Consider the following 24,910-nt stretch of genomic DNA (forward strand, 5'->3'; position numbering starts at 1 on the left):
GCCAATTTCTCACAGCATTCTGATAACATCATGTTAAGATTAAAACTAGGAAAATATGCCTAAATCATATATGGTCTCTACAAACTTGTACACCAAGTAATCTCTAAAAACTGCGAAGATGTTTTATGTTTAGATAATTAATATTCAGGCAGAGCTTCGCACTCAAAGACAAACTATCCCTCAAGACATCAAATGGCTGTTGTGCATTTTATTGGGAAACAAAGACTGATAAGCGTGTTTTGTGGAAGGGTAAGGCTGCCATTGTTTTTGGGATTGCTTTACCACAGAGCACACCATGCATGGGGCAGGTGGATGATTAGACATCAAGAAAATTCTAGACCACTATCAGGTTGAGAAGAATCTCCTAGGAAAAAATTTGTTTTTATATGGGAGAGACTAAACATTCAAAGCAAAGTTACAAGCTCAAGCTCCAGCCAGAATGAGCAATTTCAATAAGAAGAGAAGTTGTCTTGAAATTAGAGCAGGAGGCAGAAATGCTAACACTCCTTGGCTGTGTAGGAGGAAGGGTTTGTATGACCACAGCCCGATTCATTGATAGGCATCCTTGCAAATGAACCTAAGCTGCATAGTTATTTTAAAGCCTGTGTGTGACAAAATCTGTCCCAAGTTTCACCAAAATAGTTGAGTCTAGCATTTATCCTAGTATGTATTTTGAATTTTCAGTTTTAGTAGTAGCCTTGAGTTCTCTCACATCGCTGTCACAGTGTCATGGTTACACGGAAAAGATTCAAAAGAACAGTTTTTTGGTGATAAATTTTGAAATTTCAATGTCAATGTTGAATGTTCAATGATGTGCATGTTTAAATGATTATCATTAAAGTTTTCTTGTTTAAAGTTGAAAAAATATACAAATTCAAATTTCATATATATTATTAATTATAAATTTATAATTTATAAAATATAATTATTAAAATTTAATATTATTATATTACCCGACGAACCCACGCACCCTGTTTCCAAAAATGCCGTCCCCGTCCCCGTCCCCGTCCCCGCACCCACGTTTCCTGGCAACATAGGTATATCTCCATTTCCTTGGATATTTTTGCATGTACTGTTGGAGATGGCACCATCTTCTTAACACAAGTAAAGAATCCATCCATGACCTCAGCATCAAATAAGTAACCACAGGAGTAAGAAAATGCGGTGTTCAAGTAGATCCCTGCAGCATGAATGGGACAATGGAGTGTATTGTTCCATCGCTCATCAATCACTTCCCATATCAGTTTTTATTTCTCAAACTGTTATGTAAAAATTAGTTAGATTATATTTATTATTTAATTTTCAGTTAAATTAGACGAAAGGGCACAATCATAAGATCATGCCCTTTCCCCAAAGGGTGTCCATGGCGGTATATAAGCCAGGAACCCCATTTGTAAACACTCATCATCTGTAATTTCGTCTTTTAATAAAATATTTATATAAATAAGTCTGTTGTCAAGAAATTTCTGCATTATCTGGTATCAGAGCGGTTCTTTTCTCGGCAGATAGCTGCACAGCTCACTGTGCCTATCATACTAGGCTCACTCATCTTTCCGATTCACTATACGTCAATTCCTTGGACCCCGCATTCACCCACGCCCCACACTATTCTTGCGCATACGTTAAAATCCCATCCTCTGCAATCTGCTGTCCAGGCTTATTCAGACGCGTGCCGCTGCCTCCATCCATACCGTTGTTCCTGCCGCACGTCATTAGTGGCTCCACCGTTCCCTGTATACACCGTCGTCCAAATCTGTGGTAACAGTCCTCAAGTTCTGAACCGTCTGGAAGTCCTTCAGTCATCGTGACTGTCGGGGTAGTGATATATATTTATATCAGCGGTCTCCTTCTCTTGCGGTGGGATGTATAACCAGCCGTGACCAATTTCAAGGACGCGACTATCCATTTTCAAATTATATAACATACGTTTAAATATTACATATATAATTAAACGTTTATATATATATAAGTTATATATAATACATAACTATAATTTAATTATAAGTTATAAAGTTATATATAACATTATTTTAAAAAAAAAAAAAAAAAAATTAAGCTAGCAGATAAATACACACCCCCGCAAACCCGCTCGATGTCGACAATGACAATGGTGGATTTCCAAAAAAAATTGTTGGACTCAGAGCATAAGATAAATAGCAACCACGTGAGGTCAATAAAAGATTAGATGAATTCAAGATCAAGCTCGAGGGGCAGGCTGACAATATTAAAAATCAGGATGACAAAATAAAAAATCTTCAGGATACGACAAATCGAATAGAAATAAAGATGGAAAATCAACATGCCCAAACAGAAGTAGACATTAGAGAGGCCTTAACAATGCTGAAAATTCTGTGTAAAAGGTCGAATTTTACGCCCGAACAACTACTAAAAGAAAGTGAAAAGAATCAAGAACACATCTCATCAGATTCTACAAAGTCAATAAACTCTCATGAAAAAGTTGAATCCCCAAAAATATCAGCGACACCCCACCAAGTAGTGAGTAACACAGCGTTTACAAACAAGCAACTCTGGGATAATTTTACCAATCAACACCCTTTTTTCGCTCAACCATTAGGGCAAAAGTCAAGATGCCTAAATTCGATGGAAACGAAAAAAACAATGTTGCATGGATAAATAAAGCAGAAGAATACTTTGAGATATATGACATCAATGACGATGACGAAAAGCTCAGGCATGCATCCATGAAAATGGAAGGAGAAGCATATAACTGGTATATGTGGTGGAAAAAAACAACACACGTCATTAGCTGGAGAAAATTTAAAGATGCCTTCTTTAAAAGATTCCAAGGTGTAAGAGAAGAAGAGTTTTTTTCAAAACTCATCAAGTTACGACAAAAAGGAAGTGTGGACGAATACACTCAAGAATGGGAGACCTTAGTAACACGAGTACCTGGGTTATCAGAATCTCGTTTGATTCAATCATACATCTCAGGACTCAAAACCCATTTACAAGTAGAACTTGAGATGCATGACATTTCATCAATAGAAGTAGCAAGACGAAAAGCAAAAACAACCGAAAAGAAATTCGAACAAATAATTTGGTCAAAATCCGAAAAAACATATTCAAGACAAAGAACACCTCAATATGCGGACGCAAAAAATACAAGATATGTTCCACCACATTGACGTGAATATGAAAAATCTAATGTGGAAACACAAAGGATAAAAGAGGGTAAATGCAAGCGTTGTGGTGAGAAGTGGGACCCCAAGCATAGGTGTGCTAAAGGAAAAGAACCAAAGAACCTATATAATTGTGAAGCAACCAATGATTCAAATAGTGAAGATTCTGACATAGAAGAAACAGAAGATGCCCCAGAATTCTCACCAGAATTAGATGACGAAAGTATTCCGCAAGTGTCATTATCAGCCATGACAGGTATATCACAACCTCAAACCTTAAAGTTAAAAGGACACATAAAGAAGAACAACGTAGTGGTTCTCATCGACTCTGGTAGCACACACAATTTTTTAGATGCAACTGTGGCAAAGAGACTCAATATTTTTTCATTTCCCTTACCAAACATGAAGGTGGTGGTAGCTGACGGTAAGAATATTGAAAAGGTGGGGAAATGCCATAAGATTAAATTACAGATTCAAGACTTCAGTTTAGAGTCTCCGTTTTTCACAGTACCATTAGGAGGAGTAGATGTAGTCTTAGGTATCCAGTGGTTACGAACTTTAAGTACTTATGCCGCCAGCCACCAAGTACAGTTTATAAAATTCAAATGGGAAGGTCAGAAGTACAAATTACACGGATTCCAAGCACCAGAAAATCAAATTGTATCATCATCACAGATGATGAAGATGATTTGAAAGGGAGCACCCGCTTATGTAGTACAATGTCATCAGTTAGAAATGTTATCTGCAAATATGACCAGTGAAGAGTCACCAGAGATACAAGATCTAATTAGGAAACATGAAAAAGTATTTCAAGACCTACCTATGAAGATGCCGCCTAATAGGGAAATTGAGCATACAATAGAAGTCAAGGCAGGATCAGACCCGGTCAACATCAAGCCATACCGATATCCACATCACCAAAAGACAGAAATCGAGAGATTAATCCAAGACCTCTTAAAGTGTGGAATCATCTCGAAAAGTAAAAGTCCTTACGTTGCTCCAGTGGTGTTGGTAAGGAAGAAAGATGGGTCATTCAGGCTATGTATTGACTATAGGGGATTAAACAAAATAACAATTAAAAACAAGTTCCCAATCCCCTTTATCGACGAAATGTTGGATGAGCTACATGGCGCAAGGTATTTCTCAAAATTGGACTTAAGATCAGGCTACTATCAAATTAGAATCAGATTAGAGGACATACCAAAAAAGGCATTCCGAACACACGAAGGTCACTATGAATTTAAAGTAATGCCGTTTGGATTGACCAATGCACCAACAACATTTCAAGCAACTATGAACGAGTTATTTCACCCACATCTTAGAAATTTTGTGTTAGTATTTTTTGACAATATTCTAATTTACAGTAAAACTTGGAAGGAGCACTTGCAACATTTGGACAAAGTTCTTACACTACTTAAAGAACACCAATTTTACGCAAAAAAATCCAAATGCACCTTCGGAAAGGAGGAAGTGGAATACCTTGGACACATTATATCCCATGAAGGCGTAAAGGTGGACCCTAACAAAATCAAAGCTATAAAAGAATGGGCCAAACCTGCTAATATATCCAAGCTAAGAGGGTTCTTAGGTTTGCCTAGATATTACCGAAGATTTATTAAAAACTATGCACATATAACTGCACCTCTAACAAATCTTTTAAAAAAGAATTCGTTTGTATGGGATGAGGAAGCAGGAAGGTGTTTTAAAAAATTAAAGGAAATTATGTCTAATGCTCCCGTATTAGCAACACCAGATTTTTCTAAACCATTTATCATTGTGTGTGATGCTTCCAGATTTGGTATAGGAGCAATATTAATGCAACAAGGACATCCAATAGCTTTTGAAAGTAGGAAGCTCAACAAAAGAGAACGCCTCAAATCCACATACAACAAAGAAATGCTCGCTATCATGCACGCACTAGCTAAGTGGAGGCAATATCTTTTGGGAAGTAAGTTTTCTATTCGAACAGACCATAACAGTCTCCAACATCTCCTTCAACAAAAAACACTTTCCGAAGAACAACAAAAATGGATTGAAAAAATTACCGCTTTTGACTTGGAAATACTACATAAAAGAGGTAAAGACAACGTAGTAGCAGATGCCTTATCCAGGAAAGATGAAGAACCAACATTACTTGCAATTTCGGTTGCTGTCCCTAAGTGGCTTAACGAAATTCAAAGTGAGTATGCCAAGGATCCAAAAATAACGGCAATAATCAATAACCTTCCCAACAACTCAAAATTTGAGTGGAAGAATGATATCCTATGGTATAAGGGAAGAATCTATCTAAATACAAATTCCAAGTTTAAGTTTAAGATACTCAAGGAATTACATGACTCACCATCAGTTGGACATGTAGGATTCTTTAAGACTTACTACAATGCACGTCAATCATTCTTTTGGAAGGGAATGAATCGTGATATTCAGAAGTATGTAGCAGAATGTGACACATGTCAAAGGAATAAAAGTGAAAATATCACGACACCAGGATTACTTCACCCTTTAAACATTCCAAATCAGAAATGGGAAGAAATCTCGATGGACTTTATCGAAGGATTACCAGTATCTGAAGGCAAGAACAAGATTTTCGTAGTAGTTGACAGACTCACCAAATATGCTCACTTTATGGCAATAAAGAGGTCATACTCAGCAAAAGAAATCACTGAAATATTTTGCAAAAATATATATAAGTTACATGGTTTTCCGAAAGTAATTGTGAGTGATAGAGATGCCAAATTCAAAGGTAATTTCTGGAAGGAATTGTTCAGCCATGTAGGAACCTACCTAAATATGATTCACCTTATCACCCTCAAACAGATGGCCAAAGAGAGGTTGTTAATAAATGTTTGGAGGCCTACCTACGTTGCTACGCTACAGAAAAACAAAATAAGTGGGCTCAAGGGTTACATCTTGTTGAGTGGTGGTACAATTCCACTTATCATACATCAGCAAAAATGACGCCATTTCAAGCTCTATATGGGTATGAACCCCCGAAATGGAAAGATCTAGCTATTGTCCAGACAAATCTACCTGCTGTTAAAGATCAACTAGAAGAAACCCAAAAATCGTCCAAATATTAAAAGAAAACTTGAATAAAGGAATCGTATGAACCAACAAGCAGACCGTAACAGAACCGAAAGAGAGTTTGAAGTTGGAGAATGGGTATTTGTTAAGCTCCAACCATACAAACAATTATCCTTAAAACAGAAAGGAAAAAACAAATTGGCACCAAAGTTTTATGGACCTTATCAGATCAACAAAAAGATTAGCCAAGTTGCGTATGGGTTAAGCCTTCCAGAGACAAGTTGTGTTCACAACGTCTTCCACGTATCTTGCCGTAAAAGGCCACTAGGTAACAATCAAACAGCGCAAACAACGCTTCCATCCTTATATGATGAGGGAAGAGTCATTTTAGAACCAGAAGGTATTTTGTCTACTAGAGAAAGAAAGCTTCGATATCGTACTATCAAGGAATATCTGATCAAGTGGAAGGACTTACCCGAAGAAGAAGCTTCTTGGGAGAATGAAGCATTTTTTCAACAACATCCGTCGTTACGTATGCTTTGAGGACAAAGCATTCTTTCTAGAGGAAGGCAATGTTATGTAAAAATTAATTAGATTAGATTTATTATTTAATTTTCAGTTAAATTGCCGAAAGGGCATGATCATAAGATCATGCCCTTTCCCCAAAGGGTGTCCATGGTAGTATATAAGCCAGGAACCCCATTTGTAAACACTAATCATCTGTAATTTCGACTTTTAATAAAATATTTATATAAATAAGTCTGTTGTCAAGAAATTTCTGCATTACAAACCCCACATCCCCCTTATCGTCATAATAGATGTGAACGGATTCTTTGGCCCTATCCATGCCTTCATACAAGTAGCCCATTGCAGGCTTGTCTCCATCAACAAATTGAAGAACCTTTAACAAAGGTTCAGTGATGCTACACACCTCCTGCACTCCTGCCCAAAAGCTTTCTTAGTATGAAACTAGCCTGCAAATGGCCTCTCCCTCTGGTTTGTGGCTATATGGCAAAGCACGCCACCCCTCTAAAATAAACATTCTCTTCACATCCCACATAGAATTCAAGAGGTATTGTACAGATATGAAACTAGTGGCAAACCGTGTAATGGCAGGCACACCAACCCCTTGTTGTTGGTGAATTTTCTCATCATATGAAACACAAATGCATGAGTATATATAAATTTTGTAATTATTTTTGATGATTCAACAATATCCTTGACAAAAGGAATTTTTCCCATGTCCTCCAACATCAAGTCAATGCACTGTGCAGCACAAGAGGTCCAAAATAAGTTAGGATGCCTCTCCACAAGCATCCTGCCAGTAGCAACATAATTTGCAGCATTGTTCGTTATGACTTGCACAACATGTTGTGGACCCCCCTCTTGAATGAACACGTCCAACAAATCACAGAATAACCATGCATCTTTGATATGTGCAGATGCATCAATAGATTTCATAAACATTGTCCCCTTAGGACAATTAACAAAGAAGTTAATAAGGGTTCTACCCTTTTGATTGGTCCAACCATCTGACATCACAGTCCATCCTATGTCTGCTGATACGCCCTCTAAAGTCATCATAGGAAGGGGCCTTGTACCCCGGGACAATAATAGCAATAGCATCAATCTATGGCTAGAAAAATGGATTGTTCTTGGCAATGCTAAAAGGAACATCACTCCAAAGAAAACACCTGCCCAACAACTTGTCAGCTTCTTCCTTCTTTTTTCTAAGAGCTGACGTGATAGATGGTTGTGAACCAAGTGTGGGGTTCTAAGAACAAAAAATGATGAGGCAATTGTGGGGTTGACTGCAAATGTTGATGCTGAAGAAGAACCAGTACCACTCTCACGGTCACCTCCCAATCCCACCACTCCACCCCCTGCCATTTGACTCTTCAGAGTTGCCTTGGTCACTTTGGTTGTCTCTATTTCTTCCAATGATTTGAGGGCTCTGCAGATGATTTTTGGATTTGTATTTGTGCAAGGCCCTACTTCATGTCCAGGAATTTGTGCAAAGTAGAACTTCACTCTGTATACCCCCCTTGTCATATGACACCCACATAATTTGCAACTCAAATTTAATCTATCAAACCCTCCATCAGGTTCACCAAATTCCCACAGAGGGTCCAACCCTTGGCATGTTTGTAACTTTGTTGAGCTCTTGAGTTTTAATGTAAGATTGAAGTTTGAACTTAGGGAACAAGAAGAATTGCAAGTTAAACAAATGAAATTTAAATTTAAATACAACATTTTGAAATTTTGACCAAAAAAACCCTCAACTCAATGCAACAATAATGGAAAAAAAAAAAAAAAACACATTCAAACCCAAGCAAAAATCATGGAAAAAAACTAGGGCACAAGAAAAATTTAAACAAATAAAACTAACAATCAAGATTTTACATTTTTGACAACAACAAAAAAAACCCTCTCCACTAAATGCAACGAAAATAACAAGAAAAAAACACTCATGTCCAAGCAAAAATATGGAAAATATATGGGTGACAAAAACCCAAGGAAAAACAAGGAAAAAACAAAAAAACAAAAAATTAGGGCCAAATTTGATGCCCATACATGAAAACCACTACCTGCTGAAGAAACTTGGTTCAAACTCAATTTTTTTTTGCTTGATATGCTAAATTCATTCATTTTTCTCTTCTCTTGCTCTTGTAGATGAGTTCTCCTCCTCCTTAGCTCTCACTCATGCCCTCTAATCGCAAAATGAGAAAAAAAACCAAAACAATCTTTTAAAAACTCATTGTTTCCATCGTCCACAATTTTTTTCCATCAGATCGCGATTTTTTCAAGTTGAAAAATCGTCGATTTATTCGAGCGATTAAATCAGCCATGTGAAAAAAATCACGATTTTCACAACACTACAAAACAGAGACAGTATTTACCCTGGGAAACCCAAACTTGGGAGAAAACATAGCCACTTTTCTTATGAAAAATTACTCTTCAACAAGGTTCACAAATCAATAATTTGTCAAGAAATTTGTGCCAATGCCCAAGTCAAAATACCAGACAAATATGGTCAAGCTCCAGCGAGCCAAGGGTGATCAAACTACCCAAAATAATCAAAAGTCAACACTAGTCAAACTGCCCAAAATCTGTAGTCAAACTCGGACCAACGTTCTGTTGGGAAATGTAACTACGTTCAGTCTTCATAATTGTACTTGAAGTCTAAATGTAATATATTTATCAAAAGGAATTTTATGATTATTGAAATTGACTTATTAAAGCATGGGCTTCATGCTTGGGTCATTTGTATTAGTTCAAGCCTCCATTGTAGACTTTAGGTTATTTGTCAAAGTCATTTATTGTTTGACTCCTCCATCAAGTCATCCCCTTCAACAAAGTAATCTACTTGGCCTCTTCAAAGTCCTCAAGAAACTCTTCATTAAAGGACACATCTCTTCATAATACATGTCGACTCGTTTTAGGATGGACAAACCATTATATATACCCGTCTAGGATCTTCGCATTTCACCAATTCAAAGCTCGCAATCACAGAGAAATTCCGGTGATTAGAGAGAGGAAGTTTCAGTATATCTCAGAGGGAGTTTCATTGAAACCTCAGAGACAGTTTCAGTGTTAATTAGAATGAGAAGTTCGCGTCTCAGTGAGACATACCCTCATTGTTGTCACAATTAAGGGAATGCAGATTGCTCAGTCTACCACAGTTCAGTTCCTTGGTGTAACTATAGTATGGTGGGCTCTGTGCCACCACAAAATTGAAGTCTATCGTTATTATGACCTCAAAGATATTGCAACGATTATGTATTCAATGGTAACACAGTGAAAGAAGAAGGGTGACTTGATGGAGGTAGTCTTAAATGTAAGGATCTTGGTTGTCTCATCTTTGAATCTACTAAAGGAAGAATTTGTAACTGGGTTTTCCCCTCGAGGGGGGTTTTGCCCTAGCAGCGTGCCTATATCTTGTGTTCTCTTCTTTTGTTGTTTGGAATTAGTCTTGATGATAAGAAAGGATAATTAAGAAATCTAACACAAATAATGAAAACATCACAAGTTAATGTCATAATAATGGAAAATCGTTTTAACAGCCAACTTATGGATTTTCCAACATGGTATCAGTGTTATGGTCATGGTCAAGGTAGTTTGAAGAAGGGAGGTTATGGGCTAATAAGATTACAGTGAGCATATAAAAGAATGAAGGAGAAATAAGTCAGATATGCTTATGAATGTTTATGAATTCCTAGATATGTGTGTTGACCTGGTTATTGATAGTCATAAATGGAAGTCCTTGTCTGAGATTCTAGGATGATGATATTTGGAAATCTAGGGTTTTGCAGCTAAACCCTAGTAGTAGTGAAGTTCTCAAGTATGTGTGATATAAAAATCTGAGATCTATTGAGATTGTGAAAATGGAAATTCTAGGGTGTTGAAATTGAACCTTTAGTAGAAGTAAAAATCTCTGATGTATGATGACAATATGATAATTTGAGATTTTTGTAAGATTGTTAATATGAGTTTTGGTTGGGATTGATGGTTGATCGGAAATCTAGGGTTTGCAACTAACCCTAGTGGAAGTTGGTCATGTGAATGACTAAGATGTGATTGGTTTTGACTAATTCCTTTGTATGAAATCTAGGATTTGTATGAAACCCTAGTGAGAAGTATAACATATGAGTTTTGAAAAGTTGTTGGATGCTTTATATTTGTCTCAATTGTTTCTAGGGTTTCCTATATGTTGTAGTAGGTATGTTATGCCTTTGGAAGAATCATTAAAACCCTAGATGCAATGAAAGTTGATTATGATGTAGTCTAGGGTTTATGAATAAGTCCCTAGCAAGATGTTGAAGAATAGTTGTCTCTTGTTTGTAGTTAAGTTTGGGTATTTGAAAGGTATAAAGTTGAAATGCTTTCATGATTCTGATATGGCTAACTTCATGCTTCTATAGATTTGGTTGTACTTTCTATCTAAGTTGCGCAAGTACACAATCTTCAATACGGTGAAGATGCTCGTTGATGTGATAAGCATGATGAGGATAATAATAACTCTGATGAAATGGTTGGAAGCCACAAAAGATTCTCCCATGACGAAAAGAAGAAGTTGATCTCCCTAAGAAAACCTGGGAAGCCTGAATAGAAGAGATCTCGGTAAGATTAAGAGAGAGTCCAGATGAAGAGATGATTTCTGGTTGAGAGGGAGGGCATAGCATGGTTTTGAGGATATGTTACTGCATGAGAAGTAGGAAAGGAGAGTATATGATTAAGGAATCTTTTGTCAAAGATTCGGTTGATAGTCCCACTGAGTTGAGAAGCAACATCTAGAACGACCCCAGAGGTTTGTATTTGATTATGTACATGTGAAAGTATATTATTGATTAGGGTTGTGTTTGTACAGGGAAATCTCTCGAAGGTTTTGTATAGCATGCTGGTTAACGATCAGTTTGATCGAGAGAGATTTATGGTCCTTGATCTGCTGGATAAAGGGATGTTGAGCCCTTGTAAGTGAAGCATTGCCTGGGAGGACATCTGGCCAACACTTCGTGTTGATGTCTAGGTCCTAAAGTTGGAAAGGTGGCGTTGGTCATTGAACTCGGACACGCACCTGGATTTTTGGGTTGATGGTTAGCAAGTAAGCCTCATGGTACCTAGAGTGGCTGAAAGCTCGAGTCCATCTTAGTCCCACTCGAATAGATTGCCCTGGTCAAGAATCTAGTCAATGGCATTGCGGTGCCTAAATTGTTGAAAGACCAATGTATAGACTGCCCTGGTCAGGAATCTAGTCCATGGCATTGCAGTGTCTAAACTTCTTCATATATGATGTGGTTTGAGATCTTCCATGTACCTCATTTGTTATATGTAAAAATGAATACCTCCCTAGTTAAGAGGGAGTGTTGGAAAATGTAACTAAGTTTGGTCTTCATAATTATACTTGAAGTGTAAGTGTAATATATTTGTCAAAAGGAATTTGATTATTATTGAAATTGACTTATTAAAGTATGGGTTTCATGCTTGGGTCATTTGTATTAGTTCAAGCCTTCTTGTAGGCTTTAGGTTATTTGTCAAAGTCATTTATTGTCTGACTCCTCCATCAAGTCATCCCCTTCAGCAAAGTAATCTACTTGGGGCCTCTTAAAAGTCCTCAAGAAAGTCTTCATCAAAGTCTTCAAGTTGGCCTTAAAAGAATTATTATCAAAAGAACTCATGTCAGCTCATTTTAGGACGGACAAACCATTATATATATGTGCCTAGGATCTTCGCATTTCACCAATTCAGAGCTTGCAATCACAGAGAAATTTCGATGATCACAGAGAGGAAGTTTCGGTATATCTCAGAGGGAGTTTCGTTGAAATATCAGAGACAGTTTCAATGCTGATTACAGTGAGAAGTTCGGGTCTCAGTGAGACATACCCTCGTTGTTGTCACAGTTAAGGGAATGCAGATTGTTCAGTCTACCACAGTTCGGTGCCTTGGTGTAACTATAGTATGGTGCACTCGGTGCCACCACAGAATTAAAGTCTATCGTTGCTATGACCTCAGAGATATCGCAGTGATGATGTTTTCAGCGGTAACACAGTGAAAGAGAAAAGGGTGACTTAATGGAGGTAGTCTCGAATGTAAGGATCTTGGTTGTCTCATCTTTGAATCTACTAAAGGAAGAATTTCTGACTGGGTTTTCCCCTCAGGGGGGTTTTGTCTCGGCAATGTGCCTATATCTTGTGTTCTCTTCTTTTGTTGTTTGGCAATAATCTTGATGATAAGAAAGGATAATTAAGAAATCTAACACTAATAATGAAAACATCACAAGTTAATGTCATAATAAGGGAAAATCGTTTTAACTCCCAACCTATGGATTTTCCAACATGGTATTAGAGTTATGGTCATGGTCAAGGCAGTTTGAAGAAGGGCAGTTTTGGACTAATAAGCAGTGTTGTGAACATCGCGATGTTTTTAAAAAATAGCGCTTTTTCTGCTTGCCGATTAAATCGAGGGATTTTTAGGTGTTTTTTTTTTTTGAAAAATCGTGAAAAAGTCACGATTCGACGGGAAAACATCACTCGGGTCCGGGACAGCGTGTTTTAAAAGCGATTTCTTGGTTTTTATTTGTCATTTTTTGCAGACAGCGGGCTTGTTTGAGAGCTGAGGAGGAGAGGAAGGTGACTACTAGGGCAGAGGAGGAGAAAAACGGAAGATTTTAGCATCCCAAGCAAGACAAATTCGTGTTTGGACCAAATTTCTTCGGCAAACCGTGGTTTCCAGGTATGGGCACCAAATTTGGCCTTTTTTTTGGTTTTTTTCTTGTTTTTGCTTGGGTTTCTATAACCCATTGATTATCAATGATTTTTGAGTGGATTTGATTGTGTTTTTTTTCATTTTTGTTGCATAGAGTGGAGAGGGTTCATTTTGGTCAAAAATGCAAAAACTTGATTGTTAGATTTATTAGTTTAATTTCTTCTTGTGCTCTATTTTTTTGCATCATTTTTGTTTGGGTTTGAATGTGCATTTTTTCTATTATTGTTGCATTGAGTTGAGATTTTTTTTTTGGTCAAAAATTCAATGTGTTGTGTCATGTATGTAATTTTTTTTTATTCTTTTAACTTGCAATTCTTCTTGTGCCATAGGTTCAACTTCAAATTTCATCTTACATTAAAACTCAAGAGTTCAACCAAGTTACAAACATGCCAAGGAAATTGGACCCTCTGCGGGAATTTGGTGAACCTGATGGAGGGTTTGATAGATCAAACTTGTCTTGCAAGTTGTGTGGGCATCATATGACAGGGGGGTTTATAGATTGAAGTATCACCTGGAAAAAGTCCCTGGACATGAGGTAGGGCCTTGCAAAAATAAAAATCCGGTAATCATCGGAAGAGCCCTCTGATCATTGGAAGAATTAGAGCAAGCCAAACTGTCCAAGTCAAATCTAAGGAATCAACTAGCAGGGAATAGAATGTTAGGAGGTGAATATGAAAGTGGCACTAGTTCTACTTCAGTGTTAATATCTACAACCAACCCTGTAGCTACCTCATCATATTTTGTTCCTAGAACCACGCCTGGTTCACAACCATCCATCTCTTCAATGCTTAAAAAAAGGGAGAAAGAAGAAGCCGAGAAGGTGTTGGGCAAGTTTCTTCATTGGAGTGATATTCCTTTCAGCGTTGCAAGGAATAATCCATTTTCCAGCCTGTTGTTGATGTTATTGCAATTGTTGGCCGAGGGTACAAAGTTCCTTCTTATGATGACTTTAGAGGCCGCATTCTTCAAGATGAAAAGGTTGACTGCACCAAAACATTGGAGGAGATTAGGGCATCACGGGCACACACAGGATGCACTGTGATGTCAGATGGTTTGACCGATCAAAAGAGGAGAAGCCTTTTAAACTCCTTGGTTAATTGTCCAAGGGGACAATGTTTATGAAATCAGTTGATACATCTGCACATATCAAAGATGCAAAATTATTATGTGATTTGCTGGATGTGTTTATTTTAGAGGTGGGTGCAAAACATGTTGTCCAAGTCATAACGAACAATGCTGCAAATTATGTTGTTGTTGGCAAGATGCTTATGTAGAGGCGTCATATTTTACTTTGGACACCTTGTGCTGCACATTGCATTGATTTGATGTTGGAGGACATAGGAAAAATTCCTTTTGTTAAAGATATTGTTGATTCATCAAAAAGCATTACAAAATTTATATATAATCATGCATCTGTGCTTTATTTGATAAGAACATTCACCAACAACAAGGAGTTGGTGCACCTCGCCTGTACACGGTTTGCCACCAGTTCCATATCTCTTCAATCCCTTTTGAATTCTATGTGGGATGTGAAGAGAATGTTTCTTTCAGATGAGTGGCGTGCTTTGACAATTAGCCACAAACCAGAGGGAGAGGCCATATGCAGATTAGTTTCATATCAGGAAAACTTCTAGGTGGGAGTGTAGGAAGTGTGCAGCATTACTGAACCTTTGGTAAAGGTTCTTCAATTAGTTGATGGTGACAAGCCCGCAATGGGCTACTTGCATGAGGCCATGGACAAGGCCAAAGAATCCATTTGGGCCTACTATGATGATAAGGGAGATGAAGTGTTTCAGAAACAACTCCTCCTATGGGAAGTGATTGATGAACAATGGAACAACACACTCCATCGTCCCATTCATGCTGCAGGGAAATACCTGAACCCTACATTTTTTTACCCCTGTGGGTTCTTATTTGATGCTAAGATCATGGATGGATTCTTCACCTGTGTTCAGAGGATGGTGCCATCTCCAGCAGAACGTGCAGAAATCTCCAAAGAAATGGAGATATACAGGATGGCGGGTGGCACATTTAGCTTTCATATGCTTGTGGTGGATAGGAAGACTAAAATGCTAGGTATTTTTAGTTTGTTTCGAATTTCATTGTCTCTTCAAGTTCATAACTTCATACTTTATTTCAACTTTCAAATTTCAATTTTTCTTATGTTTATCTTATTTGTAATTTTGTTGTAGATGCATGGTGGAGAAGCTATGGTGCCAGAGTACCCCATCTGCAAAAGCTTGTCATTCAAATCCTCAGCCAAACATGTAGCTCCTCAAGATGCGAGCGCAATGGAGTGTATTTAAAAAAATACACACCAAGAAGGCTAGAAGCGCAACAGGTTAAACTTAAAACTTAAAATTATTCCAAATTTCCAATTAATTTTTTGAATTCATTAAATAATATTTTTTTTATAATTATTATTTTATGATCTTTGTACAGGTTGGAGTCCCAGCGACTTAATGACATGGTCTACGTCTACTACAATCTTCGATTGTGGGTGAGGCAACTTGAGAGGACACCTGATATGGAGGCCATCCCATTGGATGGGATTGACACCACTGTTGCATGGAGGGTTGAGGCCGAGAGGCCTCTCATGGAGTCTGTCGATGATTGGTTAGAGCAGGAGGTAGTGTAAGGCGTAGAGGGGGCGGAGGAGGAGGAGGTGACACCACCTACCCAGGCTACCCCTGCCAGCAATAGAAGACGTGGTCTACCTCTTGTAGCTCCTAGTTCTTCAGCGTCTAGAGCATAGCAAAGTCCACTGCCAACTCCATCAGCATCTACATCTAGAGGGAAAGGGAAAGCTATTACATTTTCTCGCAAGAGGGGTAGAGGAAATCAGTAATATTAGTTATTTGGTTCATTCATTGTATATGACATTATGACTCATGATATGAGATACATTATTATAATTTTTGTTGATATTTTGAGGCTGAGTTGGGACTCAGGAGTCAGGACTTACTATTCAAGACATGATTCATTGTTATGTGTGATGTAGCACTAGAAATTGTATTACACAACTTATATATTAGTTATTTTATCATATTTATGTGTCAATGTATTTATTTTATGTTGTCGATGCTTTAGATATTAAAAATTTTGAAAAAAATTGAATATTTTTATATTTGCCGATTTTTCCCCGATTTTTACAATTTTTTCCCCTCGCCGATTTAATCCTGATTGCGATGTTCGCAACACTGCTAATAAGTTTACAGTGAGCATATTAAAGAATGAAGGAGAAAGAAGTCAGATCATTTCTAAGAATACTCAAAGGAATGACTTCATTATAAACTGTATATAAGTAACAGTGAAAACAAGAGAGACGGTTTTGATGATATAACAAGTTCGGATCTTTTCATAATGGATTCAGAGTATTTTCGGTGAAGACACAATGTTGAAGGATCAGTATTGACATTTCAATGAAGACACAATAAAGATATAACATCACTATGCATTTCAGTAATGGCTTAGGTGATACTACAGTTACAGGATCTCGGTATAGTAACTCATCCATCTTTGAAGCAGTTTCAATGAGTCAATTTCAGTGCTGTAACAAAGGGGATCAAGCTCGGATATGATAGGAGTACGTCTTGGTATCATTACAAGAAATGCGGATCAGATATCACTATACAAATTTCGGTGCAATTATAATGTGAAGAGTTGCTCAAGACAATTTCGGTGACACCTCAGTGAGAGGTTCGGTGTAATCTCAGAGTGGATGCTTCAGGAGCTTAGATTAGGCACAGTAGAAGGATCTTGGTACTACCACAGGTAGAAGAAGAAGGGTCTCAGTGCTAACTCAGTCACCATGTTAAGACAGTCTTGGTGTTACCTTGTTCGACACTATTACAATAACCTCAATTCAGTAATATCACATGACCACAGTAACCTCAACTCGGTGATATTTCAATGATGCTAGTGCAGTGAATAGGACTTGGTTCTATCACAGTAGTATAAGTTTCAGTAGTATGAATACATTTCAGTATTGTTACAGTGGTGCCTATCACAAAGAATAAGTCTTGGTAAAACTATAGTGATGCCTATCATAAGAAGTATCACTACAATGGTACCTGTCATGGTCATAAGGAGAATTCGGGCTCAAGTAATATATGGTCGAAGTACTATAAGAGCTAAGGCATTGCTATGGTTATTGATATATGTAAGATTGAAACAATGAAGTAGAATATATTGTTGCCTGTACAGATATATCAAGGATCTGAGATGATGATACTAGCACAAGGAACCAGCTTGAAGGAAAACATTTGCTTTGTCCTCAAAGAGTTTGAAGAGAGCTACCGAAGACATGGTTTCCCAAGAAACAAAGGTATGCTTTAAATACATTGATTTTTTTATATTGAAAGGATTATTTATTTGACAATATATTACTAACATTGTTATGTCTAGTTATATTGAATCATAATATTTCTTGTTTTGGGTGATTCATCTCTTGATAAATATACCCACCTCACTCATATTCTTAACTAATTTTGTAGAAGCCTAGACAGTTTCTAGAAAACCCTAACCTAAGGGTATGCTAATGTGAATGTCTGAAACCCTAAACTGTTAAGGCATATTGTGAAATGTTGTTTGAAGTTTTATTGATGATGTCATGCTTGAGATCTTGGTATGACCAGGAAAACCTAACTTTTACGGTTGAATGATAAGGTCAAAAATCCCGAACCTTTGAAGTTTTGGTAATGTTGGGTTTGCTATGTTTCTACATTGAAACCCTAAATAACTAGGGTTTGGTGGAATGTGTAAGCAAGGCCCTTATAATGTCTTAGAAATGATTTCCTTGCTATGGGTGTGTTTGTCTGATCAAACCCTAGTCTAATCAAGTTTGGTATATGTCTAATTTCTATTGATATTAGTGAAGTTGGGTTTGACTAACACATGATATGAAATGTCTTTGCATGATGATGAAACCCTAGGTATATATAGATATGTCCTTTTGGTCGAAACCCTAGCTTGGTCTAGGTCATATGTATTAATGTTGTAAGACATATGATATGCTTATGAATGATTATGAATTCCTAAATATGTGTGTTGATTTGGTTATTGATGGTCATAAATGGGAGTCCTGGTCTGAGAATCTAGGATGATGATATTTGGAAATCTAGGGTTTTGCAACTAAACCCTAGTAGTAGTAAAATTCTCAAGTATGTGAGATATAAAAATATGAGATCTATTAAGATTGTAAAAATGAAAAAACTAGGGTATTGAAATTGAACCTTAGTAGAAGTAAAAATCTCTTATGTATGATAATTTGAGATTTTTGTAAGATTGTTGAAAATCTGAGTTTTGGTTGGGACTAATGGTTGATCGGAAATCTAGGGTTTCCAACTAACCCTAGTGGAAGTTGGTCATGTTAATGACTAAGCTGTAATTGGTTTTGACTGATTCCTTTGTATGAAATCTAGGATTGTATGAAACCCTAGTGAGAAATCTAACATATGAATTTTGAAAAGTTGTTGGATGCTTTATATTTGTCTCAATTGTTTCTAAAGTTTGCTATATGTTGTAGTAAGGTATGCTATGCCTTTGGAAGAAACATTTGAAACCCTAGATGTAATGAAAGTTAATTATGATGTAGTCTAGGGTTTATGAATAAGTTCCTACTCCTAGCAAGATGTTGAAGAATATTTGTCTCTTATTTGTAATTAAGTTTGGGTATCTGATATGTATAAATTTGAAATGCTTCCGTGATTCTGATATGGCTAACTTCATGCTTCTATAGATTTGGTCGTATTTTCTATCTAAGTTGTGCAGGTACACAATCTTCAATACGGTGAAGATACTCGTTGATGTGATAAGCATGATGAGGATAATGATAACTTTGATGAAATGGTTGGAAGCCACGAAAAATTCTCCGATGACAAAAAGAAGAAGTTGATCTCCCTGAGGAAGCATGAATAGAAGAGATCTCCCTAAGATTAAGAGGGAGTCTGGATGAAGAGATGCTTCCTGGTTGAGAGGGAGGGCATAGCTTGGTTTTGATTAATAAATTTTGGAGGATATGTTGCTGCATGAGAAGTAGGAAAGGAAAGTATATGATTGAGGAATCTTCTGTCAAAGATTCAGTTGATAGTCCTACTAAGTTGAGAAGCAACATCTAGAACGACCCCAGAGGTTTGTATTTGATTATGTACATGTGAAAGTATATTATTGATTGGGGTTGTGTTTGTACAGGTAAATCTCTCGAAGGTTTTTATGGTCCTTGATCTACTGGATCAAGGGGTGTTGAGGCTTTGTGAGTGAAGCATTGCCTGGGAGGACATCTGGCCGGCACTTTGTGTTGATGTCTAGATCCCGAAGTTGGAAAGGTGGTGTTGGTCATTGAGCTCTGACACGCACCTGGATTTCTGGGTTGATGGTTAGCAAGTAAGCCTGATGGTACCTAGAGAGGCTAAAAGCTTGAGTCCATCTTAGTCCCACTCGGATAGATTGCCCTGGTCAAGAATCTAGTCCATGGCATTGCGGTGCCTAAATTGTTGAAAGACCAATGGATAGATTGCCCTGGTCAGGAATCTAGTCCATGGCATTGCGGTGTTTAAACTTATTCATAGATGATGTGGTTTAAGATCTTCCATGTACCTCTTTGGTTATATGTAAATATGAATACCTCCCTAGTTAAGAGGGAGTGTTGGAAAATGTAACTAGGTTCGGTCTTCATAATTGTACTTGAAGTCTAAATGTAATATATTTGTCAAAAGGAATTTTATTATTATTGAAATTGACTTATTAAAGCATGGGTTTCATGCTTGGGTCATTTGTATTAGTTCAAGCCTCCATTGTAGGCTTTAGGTTATTTGTCAAAGTCATTTATTGTTTGACTCCTCCATCAAGTCATCCCCTTCAGCAAAGTAATCTACTCGGCCTCTTCAAAGTCCTCAAGAAAGTCTTCATCAAAGTCTTCAAGTCGGCCTCAAAAGAATTATTATCAAAAGAACTCATGTCAGCTCATTTTAGGACGGACAAACCACAATATATACCCACCTAGGATCTTCGCATTTCACCAATTCAGAACGCGCAATCACAGAAAAATTTCGGTGATCATAGGGAGTTTCAGTGAAATCTCAGAGACAGTTTCAGTGCTGAATCCTGATTACAGTGAAAGTTTGGGTCTCAGTGAGACATACCCTCATTGCTGTCACAGTTAAGGGAATGTGGATTATTCAGTCTATCACAGTTCGATGCCTTGGTGTAACTACAGTATGGTGGCTCGGTGCCACCACAGAATTAAAGTCTATTGTTGCTATGACCTCAGAGATATTGCAGTGATGATGTATTCGATGGTAACACAATGAAAGGAAGAAGGGTGACTTGAAGGAGGTAGTCTCGAATGCAAGGGTCTTGGTCGTCTCATCTTTGAATCTACTGAAGGAAGAATTTGTTACTGGGTTTTCCCCTCGAGGGGGGCTTTGCCCTGGCAGTGTGCCTGTATCTTGTGTTCTCTTCTTTTGTTGTTTGGCATTAATTTTGATGATAAAAAAGGATAATTAAGAAATCTAACACTAAGAATGAAAACATCACAAGTTAATGTCATAATAAGGGAAAATCGTTTTAACTGCCAACCTATGGTTTTTCCAACACGTTCAACTGTGCAGTCAAATTCGGCCCTGCAGCTCCTGCAATAAACTGCGGTCAATTGTGGTTGAGTGCAGTCAAATTCAGGCATGTTCTGCGGTCAATGCCCAGTCAAATAGTTTGGTCAAACATCAGATAAACTCGGTCAACAGAATAGTTAATGCTTGGTCAAACAGCTCGGTCAAAGATAGTCAAAAGTGTCCTCCTCCACACTTGCAGCTGTCCAAGAGAGAGAAATAGGCCTCAGAAAACATATCAGACTTGCTTCTTCATTGGTAGAGAAAATGAGACATCATATCTTCTATTTATACTTGTCGAAATGGGTGTGACACCCCAAGGGACACGTCCCCTTCACTAGGCAGGACGACTTGACTTTTCTGGGCCAACTTGCAATCAAAAATAATTTTTTTTTAATTTTCTTGGGCCGACTAAGGGACCTCTTTGGCATATGCAGGAATACCTCCCGATGCGACACAAAGATCAACAAGAAGTACCAGGAATGGATTCCATATGGATCTCTTACAGATCCATGTTGTCTCCCTTCAGAATATGGATCCATCAACAGAACTTGCCTAATATCTTGCTATTGCCCCATCAAATGTTTTCTGGTCGGCAAGAACCAAAAATATTATGATAGATGTCTTTAAACATGAGTTTATAAATTGGCATGCATGTACATGAAATCCTTGCACAAAGGGAGCTCTAAATGATGTGCGGCATTATAGCACATACCAAATCTAATGACATAATCAGTTGTCTATTTGTTGAAATTGCCATGAATGTTGATTTATTTAATGTTTGTGTGTTCTCTTTCTTTTTTCATTTTGGGGAATACAGCACAGGAATCCATCCTAGACGTAACTGGATGGAATAATTATCCTCCATCCATGTTGTACTCCTTCCAGATATGTATCTATGAAGAATCTACGGCATAGTTGAGAACAATGTGAATCCAACTCATAACCAAGCATACCCAGGTAGAAATGGGGAATGTTCCAGTAAATTCAGAAGCAACCAAAAACCACAGGTTAAAATACAGTGCTCCAAAAACTTACATTGTTGGCCTGGCAGTTTAGTACCATTAAGACCATTAAAAACAAAAACACTAAGCAGGTAAGTATGTGGTCTATGGGCTATTTCACTTTCCAGATGTCTGAGAGTAGATTAACTTCAAATATTTTTGCCAAATATATTGAAGTAAAAAAAAAAATTGTGAAGTATCTCACAAGGTATATAAGCAACTCCCATATATATATATATATATATATATATATATATTGTTGGTCAAGTCTTGAAATTATCTAACTTTAATCTTGCGACAAAACCAGTTAACAAAATATTATGTAAAAGCTAAATGCTACTATCCAAACTATATTTAAAACTTCCTGTGCAAGATGGCCCTAAGACATCATAAGTGGTACAATAAATACTTCAGGAAAATAAATATTTCAATTATGACAAGGAAGCTTGAAAACGCCATTCTACATTTAAGATATTACATTTTCATCTTTATAAATGTGGTAGACCATAGTCTAGGAAAATATAAATGGTCCAAAACCCATTCTGGTGAAAAGAAACTTTTGAACTTAGACATCTCTCCACATTTATATAGCTCAAATAAGCTACTGTACTTTTTACCTTTCTAAAACTGGAGGCTCCATCTCCATCTCCTTTGTAATGGCTGGATGTAGTGGCTCAGGGACCCATTCATCACACAGCTGATCAATTTCCTGAAGACAAAATGAATTCAAGAGCTAAGTCCAGAGTAAGACCTGATAGATACAAAATGTTTTATAAAATCTATCACCTTCAAGTGGTTCCAAATTATGCATTTAGTTAATCTGATACAGCAACATACTTTACTGTCAAGTAGAATCTGCGACCTCCTAGGTTATGTTACATTACGGTTACCATCTCTGGGAAGAAAGTATAATATATTTGATGCCATGATTAGAACCAAATATTTGATCTTGTAAGATCACATTTGATCAATGACTAGAATTACAATGGGTTAGAACATTATATTTATGCACCAATTTGTCAGTTGGATTGCCATGTACTGATTTTCCATCAGTTAAATTGACAATCAATAAATATTTTCTTTTTAATGTTAAAAACAGTTCCATGAATTTGGGGGGTAGGGGAGCAAAGGAGGAAGTTGTTTGAAGTTGTAGGCCATCCACCCCCAAGGGACTTCAAATTTACTTTAAACCTTCATAGACTTTAAGTGGATATGCAGAAGTGCCGAAAATTAGCTATAGGGAAGTTGGGAAACTTCGATTACAATTTACAAGAAACGCTGTCAATGCAAGCACAGTTGAAGCTTTGCACCAGAAGGAACATCTGGATGTTATTCTTCCGCAGCCGGGATGTCTGTGCATGTCTTCCCACTCCTCTGGTTATTACTGCAGAGAGCTTCCAAGTTTTCCTCTCTGAATTTCCTGATGTTGGTCGCATCTTGTTGACGAAATCTCCATCATCCCTCAGTGCCCTTGAGGTAGCAACTGTCCACACCATCTTTTTAACTTGATATAAGTAAATGTAAATTAAAAATAATACAACTCCAAAATGGAGGTTGACTAGCTGACAGGGCTAGGTTGAAGTTGGCCAACTAGTAGATGAATAGGGTTAAGTTTCTTCAATGACCAAACAACAAAGGCATTTTTTATGTTTGTTCCTTTCTTCCCAATTCTTTCAGTCCCTGAAGAAACAGGATGAACTGGTTCTAACCTTAACCAGCCTGCTTGGGCCCCACAAACTGGACCAAACAGGTAGAGGCAACTGGTTCAGAATGGTCTAAGACAAAAACTGGTCAGTTCAGTTCGAAGTTTGAACAGGACAGTTCCAATAATTATGGTTCTAATCTACTTGTGGAAACTATTTGATCAGAAACTATAACTTTATACTCACTAGATATAACCTTTAAAGTCTATTAGACCAAAATAGATTGTCTCATCATGAGCTACATAGCATTTATCCCCTGTCCTAACACATCAACATACTAAAACAACCATGAAACTTCCTCAATACCTGAGAAAAATCAGATGCACAATCATAAATTTAGGAGAGTGATGGTAAACCTTATATTATCACAGTAATGAAAATAAAGTACCATACCTCAGCTTTGCAAAAGGCTCTACATCAAGTCCAAACTTAGCTAGGGCATCCACAATCACTACAAATCCTAACCAGCAATAACAAGCCCTAGCAAAGCATCCCACCAAGCTACACAAGAATCTCCAAGGAGCTCAACAAGAAGCTAACATCACACCAACTGTTCAACTGCAAGCGCTTGCATCACACAACCTTCACTTGCATCTTACAAGCCAAGTAACCATAGCACATGCATCCCACAAGCACCATCCTTGTTACAAGAGTAAATACATGTTATTCCAAGATCCTTCACATAGCTAGTATCACACCAACTAACAGTTTCTATGGCATGCTCTCTAAGAGTGATTCAATACAAAGACACTCTCCTCCCTTCATATATAGCATAGGCGAGGGAGGCCAACAATAAAACATGGACTAAATCCATAAATAAACCCTAGGCTAAGTAAACAACAAAGTCCCAAGTGGAGTGCTACACTAAGCATGAATGCCACATGGTAAACTAGGGTTTGTACAACCCCCAAGATGATGCACCCTACAAGTGTAGCTGCCAACATGTCAAGTGCTCCTCTAAACAAGATGTTGTGTCATCCAACAACGGCTCCTCAACTAAGCATTCCTCCATAACATATATAAAAGGTGGCTCCAATTCTCCTAGGGCTTTGTGCCCAGCCTCTAAGTGCATAATACCCTCCTTCAAGGTGTGTCTCCTTACCATTGATCCCAAGGATGAGTCTCAACCTATTATAGTAGATCACTCCTTTCCACATTATGATGCTAGT

The 24,910-nt window shown here is 37.5% G+C and overlaps 1 protein-coding gene across 1 annotated transcript in view; it reads right to left on the reverse strand.

Annotated features, from left to right (window-relative positions):
• The window catches only part of LOC149203432 (long chain base biosynthesis protein 1b-like), a 233,294-nt gene that overhangs the window by 142,468 nt on the left and 65,916 nt on the right, over positions 1-24,910 (reverse strand). The window contains exon 4 of the mRNA XM_089403432.1: positions 22,656-22,747. Coding sequence (XP_089259558.1) covers positions 22,656-22,747 — 92 coding nt within the window. The remainder of the gene's footprint in view (positions 1-22,655; positions 22,748-24,910) is intronic.

The sequence above is a fragment of the Pinus tabuliformis genome, chromosome 2_1 (genome assembly GCF_031772625.1).
Source record: "Pinus tabuliformis cultivar Carrire ecotype Pingquan chromosome 2_1, CPIR1, whole genome shotgun sequence".
Lineage (NCBI taxonomy): Eukaryota > Viridiplantae > Streptophyta > Pinopsida > Pinales > Pinaceae > Pinus > Pinus tabuliformis.